We start from the raw sequence: 9,453 nt of genomic DNA on the forward strand, positions 1-9,453 counted from the left end.
AAGGAAACAAACTTGAAAGAAAAATGGGGCCAAGTTACTCAAGAAAGTCTGCTTTAAGAATCAAGGACTAACAAACTGAACCCCTTCATTATTAAAGCTTAAATGGTGCACCAGTCCTGAATAAGTCCAGTCTCACTTTCCTTCATGCACAAAATCCAGCAAAGATTAAAGATACATTTAGAAGCCTGAGCCAATTAGTACTGTGACGCAAATGAGTGACCACTGCCAAAGTGTCTGGCTGTGATGCAACAGCTTTAGTAGTAAACACTTGTTGTGGTGGAGGAGAAGGTTTTAATCAGGTAGTACAACCACAAGCTCACATGTCAATAAAAAGGATGCAGAATTTTTCAGGTTTTGGCCCAAAGGCAAACAATTAAAGAAGAGAAAATGTGACCAATTATCATTTTAAGTTTATAAAATACAAAACTTTAAATACACTTTGATTTACCATGGACACAAAGCAAAATAAATATGGATACCGAAACATAAAATCCTTTTCATTGGTCCTCAGCCTGGTAGAATTAACAATGAATAAACACCCATCGGCCACTTTTTGAGGTCCATCTGCTCAAACACTCCTTGTTACAGCAAATATCTAATCAGCCAATCATTTGGCAGCAACCCAATGCATTTAGGAATGTAGACAGGTCACAAAGACCTGCTGAAATTCAAACTGAGCATCAGAATAGGGAAGAAAGATGATTCAAGTGACTTTGAACATGACATTGTTGTTGCTAATCTACTGGGATTTTCTGACACAACCATCTCTAGGGTTTACAGAGTATGGTCCAAAAAAAAAAAAAAAATCCGTTGAGCAGCAGTTGTTTGGGTGCCTTGTTGATTGCAGATGTCAGATGAGACGGTGAGGTGATAGGAAGGCAAACAGAAACTTAAATAACCATTTCTGGATGCACAACACATCAATCTTAACCAGATGGGCTACAACAGCAGAAGACCACACTGGGTGCCATTCCTGTCACCTAGAACTGAAGCTACAATGAACACGGGCTCACCAAATTTGGACAATAGAAGACTGGAAAACTTTGCCTGGTCTCGTGGGGCAATCTTGATCTCTGCTGCTGGTCAGGTCAGAATTTGACCTAAACAAGCATGAATCTATCCTGCCATGGTCCAGTAGTTCAGGCTGGTGGTGGTGGTGCAATATAGGTGTACCTAACAAAGTGGCTGGTGATTGTATTTTACATTCACCTTCTGTACGATATTTTTAAGAAGTAAAAGTCTGCAATGATAACATACATTGGTGGTGTCATCATTGTCCTGTGACTGAACCTTTGTTTCTGGATTTCTGTCCTCTGTCACTTTGTTTCTTCGTGGCCACGGTCACCTACAAGAATGTTGCTGTAAAGTTTCTGCAGCTCTTGTTTGAAAGCATCATTGACGTTGACTTGTTTCAGTCCTCCATCCCTGAGAGAACGCAGGTATATCAAGAAAGTTGCACTATACACAGACTCAGCAAGCGTTATGGGTAACAGTACAAAGCATGAAAAAAAATAAGCAAGATTGGGTATGAGTATAACACTGCACAATATCTGTCTAAGCTAAAATCTGATAATAATGTGTTTTGGTAATCAGTATCTCAGTCAAGTCACTGTTAACATTCCCCTTTTACAACAGCAAAAGAATTGTGTAGTATATTAAATCAGGAGATTTAAATCCAAAAGTGACTCACCAGATAAGATCCACTAATCCGCCTTGAGCAGCTATGGCAGCGTTCACTCTGTTGGCAAACTGTACCGCATCCTCTCCTCTCACATAAACATAAAAAAAAATCAGGCTATTAAAAAGATGATTTGGTCAATACATGAGCTAAAAATCACTAACTTTCTCACTTAGGAAATATTTTTCTCTGAAGTTTTAAGGTGGGATTTTGCCTCTCTGTCCATAGGTGGCAGGTACCAAACGCTGCATACGATGGCCCAGCTGCTCATCATACTCAGAAGATAACACACCAGGCCAAACTTACTGCTGTTGCAGAAAGCAGCTCCGAAGCGAGGGTCATACTGTAAGATGACGGTAAAAGGTCCTGTCAGCTGTGGGTAAGAGCAATATGAGGAGAGAGGAAGAAATGGACTGAAGTTTCTACCTTAATGGCAACGGGATAAATGGTGCAGCTCTTAATGCTAATAAGGCTGTTTCAGCTGCTTTTTCTTTAAATTACACCCATTGTGATATGCACCCTCAGGGAAGATGAGGATGCACTGTTTGGTTTTATCAGCAACATGATCACTAAGCCTGAAATAAAAATACCAGAACAAACAGATTAAAATATTTGTATTAAAATCTAACGATTAAAATTTGATATTACCCACTGCAATTATGTGAATTACCAAAATCAGTCAATTGCAGTGACTGTTGAACACTTCACTGTTAATCACATGAACCAAATTTAGTGAAAAACAGAGGGAAATGTGCAGTGGTGAATGTCTGACCTACATTATATTAGGTGACACACACCCTATTGTATACTACTGTGCAATAGTCTTGAGCCATCCACGGAGCCAGACCTTCTTGTAAGTTTTAAAGTGGTCTTGAGAAACTTTCTGAAGGTCTTTCAAAGTTTCTAGCAGCCTGTCACAAAAACACATCATCTGTTCCAATTTCTTTAGCTGACTCTGTAAAAAAAAAAAAAAATGCCAATGATAACACAGTTTAACAAGCATAAAAATGTTTTTTCTTGCACCAACAAGGTGATTCCCAAAGAACTACAGTATTACTTGAAAACTTGCCATATCTGTGCAGTGTGTCCTTAAAAATTTGGAAGAAACTGGACAAGTGGAGGACAACAGAAGAAATGGAAAGCCTAAAAACTATCTGTAACAGATAAACAATATCTGAAAGTCATGCCCTTAAGGAATAGGGGGGAAAAAATCCCAGCAAAGACCTGACACAGGATCTGAGAGATACATCTGGTTCTGTGTCCATCTGCTGTTCACTGAAGCCTCATCAGAAATGGTCTCAAGTGCTGTCAAGAAGCCATTCTTAAGGAAGGGAAACAGGGACGAAAGACTGATGTTAAAAATCGGTGCCTACAGGTTTGATGAAGTGATGAATCCAAATTTGACATTTTTGGTTCATGTTATCAATATGTACAGAGAAGATCAGGAGAGACATACAACAGAGAGTGTCTACAGCCATCTGTGAAACATGGTGGAGGCTCTGTCATGGTTTGAAATGGAACAAAAGGCAGCCAACATCCAAAGAAGAGCTTTGACTATCCTTCAAGAATCCTGGAAAACTATTCTTGATGATTACTTAAAGAAATTACAAGAAAGCTGGCAAAGAGAGTTCAGGCTGTGTTGAAGAATAAATGTGGTCACACCAAATATTGACTTTATAGCTCATTGGAATTGTACTAACTTTGAGTTTGCCTTACGTACTGTATTTTCATGTATGTTTTCAGATGTTTAAATAAATCACAGCAAAATATAAAGAAACAATGGGTAGCTCAAGACTTTTGCACACTAGTGATCTATCCAGCCATGCCTCCTATAAAACTCACTGGTTGCCATCAATAATTTTCTTAAACTAAATGAACATTCATCCCCCCTCCCCCCACCATCAACCCAAGAGAATGCAATATTACCTCTTGGCCACTAGGTGTCTGTCTTTGACTTCTGATCTTTCAAACCAGATGTGCGGGGAGGATTTGACCATGCCTCTTTGGATCACCCCCAGCAACCCGCGATGCATCTGTCCAACCTCAGAAACAAAAACTCTACTTGTCTCAAATACTTTAAAAGCTGATATATGTAATACAATCACTCATTCTAATGAAAAGTCAGCACATTTACAGAAATGTTGTACCAAAGAGTAGCAGCGATCATTGGCCAAGATTATCACATCAATGGGTGTGGTGTGACTGGCCTCACAGATGCCACCATTCTTTGGTTTGTTCTCTCTGCAATTAAGACACAGAGACAGGCCACAAAAATGCTGAAAATCTGACACTATTTGCAGTTAAAAGTCACAAAATTATTGTCACTATGATTATTGAAATCGAGACATTAGGACAAAGCTGTTGTCCTGTCAAACAGCGTGATGCTACCATGCTTGTGAATGTTACTGTGAGGCTGATTTTTTGCTAAATATTTACTGTCTTCTGCCTGTTATGATAGGTGATGACTGCTGTGAGAGCGTAGTCCATCAGGTGAACTTTCTCACTCAGGCAGGATCTTAACTTGAAGGCATACAGCACATCACCACAAACTCAATATCTCTTCAGGCTGATGCACACAAAACATGGGCTCTGTTGCGGCTTTGGTTATGGAGACATCACTAATCACTTTAGGTGTTATAGAAACTTACTCACTTACCCACTAATGTGGTCAGGAGTAGGAAGAGACTAATGCGAGTGACTGCAAGAATAACCCTGCAGAAAACAGAACAAATGGTTTTCTTAGCAGTCATTCAGCCAATCACAGCTCTTATAATATGACACAAATCAAACCTGAGAGGCAGCAGGATGAAATAGCGGATGAGAACTCCCAGCCCCAACAGGACTGTAAGTCTCGGACACATTGTAGTTGCTCCGAGCCAACAGATTCCAGCTCTCAAGTTCCTGTGCTGAAAATCGCTTGGTTCATCATCCACAATGCTCTCCACACCTCTTCGGCAGCGTTAGAAGATGTCAGCCATTTCAAGCTCTGGCTCTGAGCACAGACAGTTGGCAGAACCTCGGAGATCCCAGATCTCCTGCTCCAGATACATTCAGAGAGGGCATATAGCACATATAGTTCATATAACACTTTTCTACTTCAGAGAGGGCAAGGGGGAGAAATGCACGATTTAACGAGCAAACTTGCACAAGTAAAATAAGCATTTATAACTGATAAAGATATGAAATATCATTTGTTTACCATTTGTATATGGTTTGTAGAGTTGTTGATTCTTTTCTTTTGCTCTCATCTCCATTTGTACAGTTGCCCACTAATTCAGGACAAAAATGAAATGATAAGTAGATTTCAAGGGTGGAACAATTTCAATTTGCATTCATTCTTCTGTTGACTGGCAGATTTAAGTGCACTGGTACTCATATAGCACTTTTCTACTTAATTTGAACATTCAAAGCCCTTTTTTTTTGGAGTTAGATGAGCAGTAATAACCCCTCTGGGCTGCAAAATACATTCAAGTTCAGAGATCCAAAGAAAAAATGGGAAGTGCATTCAGGGATATGATCAAAGTAATGAAACTGGGCAAGATGTTCCCTGGAGACTACAGCTCTGCTGCAGAAAAGGATGGGAAACCATGTTTGCCTCTGAAGCCTGCAGCTAAGAAAACAATGCATAAAAATTGCAGAAACAGTTCTGATATTGTGGTCCAATTTCACCTCAAACACTCCACTCTTTCAACCAAAAAAAAAGAGAAGACATTAAAAGAATCACAACAGCATCACATTATCATTACCATGGTATCATCATGGCATGTACTTCAAGTAAAACACCACTGTCCATCTGAGCTGTGATGCAGCCATTTGAGAAGAGCCTACTTATAGTAGTACACTACTAAATACTGTGTGCTCCGGCATAAGTGAGTAAAGAGCTGCTAGATGCAGCGAGGATGCCATAAAACTAAGGGTTTAGCAGCTGTGCAACATTAAGGCTGCTTTGAAGATAAAATGAGTTCACTGAAATCAGACTGTCTTGTCCCTTAATGAACACAACACACCCCAAAGATTTGGACAGGAGGCCAGGTGACCAAGGTGTAACCTGGAAATAGAAAATCCTTCGACACTGGTGAAGGGATATTATACTGAAACGTGCTTGTTTTTTCAGGTAATCTTGTATGATGTGTACTTTGATGCACCTGTAAGACTATGCACCTGTTTGCAGTCACTGATTGAGACAAATCTGACTACAGGAACACCAGTAACCTTCATACAGGAACCTGCACGTTGCAGCTTCTTCAGACTGCTGCCAGTTGATACTTTTTGGACCTCCTCAGCACCGTAAGAGACAAACCTAATACCAAGGGTGGAACAGCTGGCCTGCAACAGATTGTTTAGAACTGTCCTCCAACCCTCGATAAGCTTGAAAAGCAGTTTGCAATCCCCCTGACTTAACAAACATCTCCCTGCATGTTTTTTCAGCTTTAATTACTGTGAATGCTGCAAAGCATTCACAGTATTGTTCTTGTACTCCAAAAACTTTCGGTCGCTAAAAACTCAAGCAGCGTTTGGGCTACAGACACCGTTCTGGTATCAAAACGTTCAGCCTGTTCTGGAGATTTATGCTATTACTTTTCTTTTTTGTAACCTTTATACTTTTTAAGATATTGAACTTTTTATAATCTTCATTTTTGCCATTCAAAATGAATGGGGAAGTTTCAAATCCTTTTCAAATTCTTTCAGGCTTTAAAAGCTAATAACTTCAGCATACTTTCAGCTAAAGCAAAGCAGAAATGAGCACCTTTTTTAAACTGCTTCCACGGCCACACTTTTGAGCCCAGGAAAATAAAAAATTACACCACTGTTTAGAGCAGGTTCTTGTGACGCTCACAGCTCAAAAATGATTTTGATAGGAGCTACGGTTTTTGACTTAGAAGCAGTTATTTGACAGGTGCGCCGAGGCAAATTTGACAGAGTGCCTGCATCTCAGCAGGTAAGCAGTGCACCTGGCAGGTGTTTTCAATTGGCGCATTTACAAGCATTCAGCTTGGCAGAGCTCTCCAGTATGTATGCTTGCAAACCTCACTGCTTGTGTGACACTACTGTTGGCTCAGTGGTAGAAAAGGGGACCATCAATGCACAAGAAGCAGACAGAGCAGCTTCAAGTCCCACTTTACTCCAAACTTTAAAAATTTTCCATTGAGCATTCATTCACCAGCTTAAACTCTTTCAGCCAGATTTAAGCTCTTTGGAGCATTTCCTGGCATTTCAGCCAGAGACACCGTTTAGGCTTTAAAATAAAGCCAAGTCTTTCAGCTATTCAGCTGTCCAGCAGTCCAGCTGTTCAGCTGTGCTTTGAAATGTAAGAAGTTCAACATATATTCAGCTAGAGACACCATTTAAGCTTTAAAATAAAGCCAATCCTTTCAGCTATCCAGCTGTTCAGCAGTTCAGCTATTCAGCAGTTCAGCTGTTGAAGCTCATTCAGCAAATAAAGTTTCAGCTCTTTGAAGCATTTCTTGGCATTTCAGCTGCAATCTTTCAGCTTGCAGCATTCAGGAAATGCTTTTTCTAGTTGACACTACATTTCACCTGAGTAGCTGACTTTGTCTGAGAACCAGTCAGTATTGTAGACACATTGCTAAATGCTTGCTTCTCCCTGGGGTGGAGTCACAAAGCCTTTCTCCCTGAAGAAGCAGCAGCAACATCCCATGTGCTCCTGACAGTCCCTCTGAGCCTGAAGAACAAAGGAGCTCCATTCTCTTTGTCCCCTTTGTTGTTGCAATGCATTTTTCAATTCAGTGTGATGAAATGTACTAATATCTCAGGGGTTACAATGTATAATCACTAAATAATCCGCATTTTATAATTTAGCAAACTCCCGGGTCAAACAAATGTGAAGTTAAACAGTTTTTGTTTTGCACCATTCTAATGATATTTTTCCACCAAACAGACACCAAGCTCACCTCAAATATCTTGAGAAGCATCCTCAGGTAGAAGCTGCAGATACCAAAACAGCCTCTAAGGACATCTGGCACAATGACAAACAGAAGAGTGAATCACACAGAAATGGAGATGCCGAGATACCTGCACAGCAGGTTGTCAAACAGCCATATAAACTGAGCCGTGTTGCTATCACACGGAGAACAACAAAGCTGTGCACCACACACTGAAACACTCAGCTGTAGGGAAAATCTTCTGCCCCGTTTAAAGCCATGCTGTCTGTAGTCAGTGCTGAATGGTACATCAGGAGTAAGTCACTGTCTGCATCTGACAAACACAGCACAAAGTACCAAGGTAAGAGCTACAACCACACACTTAAATCCCAGGGCTTCCCTTTCAGGTTATTTGTTCTTTCAAAAAAAAAGAAAACAAAAAAAACCTTTTGAGCAACAACAGATTTTTTCAAATGAACAAGGATTTTTCTCTGAAAAGCCTGCCTAAGCCAAGAGCTTCTTCTATCCTTTGAACAATGACTTAGTGGCTGCGGCTCACAGCTGCAGACTGACAGCAATTGTCTACAACACATTTGCCTGCTGTCAGAATCAACGTGTGAATGCACAGAAGAATTTATAATGAGGGAGTCATTTATCAACAGGTTCCTGCAATACATTACTATAGCAGTTATCTGGCTGGGATCTTGTATAGCTGCACAGATATGAAAATAAAGCAATGCAAAAGTTTATCTATTCATTGTCATGACTGCAAATATGTTTAAGAATAATTTAACATGAACTAAAGATTCAACCCCAGTGAAAACCCTTTAAAATACTGTACTACCATATTGCTATCTTGGCTTTAAATGTGCAAATATGCTTTGCTAAGGTGGTCTTTTGGACCCTGGTACGGTGCACATCTTGTGCACCGTACCAGATGAATTTTTTTTTAACCTAACTACCCCATGATGTGTATTTGTTTCCTTTTTCTGGGGACTGATTGTACCGGCGGCACCAGTAGTGGCAGCGGCTGCGGACACCCATCTCCCCATGTTAGTCTTGTCTGTTCTTCTCTGGATGGTTGTTCTGAGCGCAATTTTGTTATATTATGATGGAATGATGTTATATAATTCATTGTATAATGATTAATGTCATTGAATGTATAATGAGAATAAAGTTCTATTCTATTCTATTCTAATGTTCGCTGTTAGTCAGCAGAACCTAGTTCTTTATTAAATATGTTAAATAAGTGTCAGTTTTACTTCTTTAACTACCCAGGACTCATATGACTTTTCAGACCCCTACATGTGTAAATTAGTGAGTACTGACAAGTTCGATTTATGTTACCTAATAATAGCAGCTAAAGGTAAATGATGTATTTATTAGCCATTAACAACTAAAAGTTGCTCTTACCGACCATTGGATTTACGACTGTGTCAAGTAAGATTGAGATGACAGGTGGTGCTCCATCTGGGCTGTCCGGTCTGAAGAACAGGAATTTCTGACACTGTGCCGCCTTTGCAGCTTCTTATCAGCATGCTGTAGCTATAGACCATAGACAGACAAAGCTGTACAAAGTCAACATGGCAACAGGTGGCCAATGAGGGCTACTGTCACTGCACTCTGGGTTGAACATGGTTATTCTGATTACAATAGATCTGCCAGAAAACAATGTATATGACACAGAGTCAGTCTGTTACAGCTTTGCATTCATACCTGATCAAATCAAATCAGATAATAATGCTATTAGGAAAGTCTGTCATTTAGTGTCAAGTTAAATCATACAATAGAAATATGATATAGATCACACAGCAAGAATAATAGCCTACCTTATAGAAGGAAAATGCTCAACCCATGCCAGTTCCAAACCAAACGTCTATTCATGCAGAAATC

At 39.9% G+C, this 9,453-nt stretch overlaps 1 protein-coding gene across 1 annotated transcript; it reads right to left on the reverse strand.

Moving 5' to 3' along the window:
* Positions 1 to 1,316: 1,316 nt before the first annotated feature.
* Positions 1,317 to 8,604, reverse strand: LOC115789732 (glycerol-3-phosphate acyltransferase 4). Its single transcript, XM_075074410.1, is given in 15 exon segments — positions 1,317 to 1,425; positions 1,691 to 1,768; positions 1,891 to 2,021; positions 2,105 to 2,132; positions 2,182 to 2,253; positions 3,605 to 3,720; positions 3,826 to 3,919; positions 4,125 to 4,193; positions 4,331 to 4,390; positions 4,469 to 4,531; positions 4,533 to 4,602; positions 4,605 to 4,753; positions 4,877 to 4,947; positions 7,591 to 7,756; positions 8,567 to 8,604. Coding segments are annotated over 15 exon segments (1,314 nt in total).
* Positions 8,605 to 9,453: the final 849 nt, after the last annotated feature.

Source organism: Archocentrus centrarchus, chromosome 12 (assembly GCF_007364275.1).
Source record: "Archocentrus centrarchus isolate MPI-CPG fArcCen1 chromosome 12, fArcCen1, whole genome shotgun sequence".
NCBI classification, from domain to species: domain Eukaryota; kingdom Metazoa; phylum Chordata; class Actinopteri; order Cichliformes; family Cichlidae; genus Archocentrus; species Archocentrus centrarchus.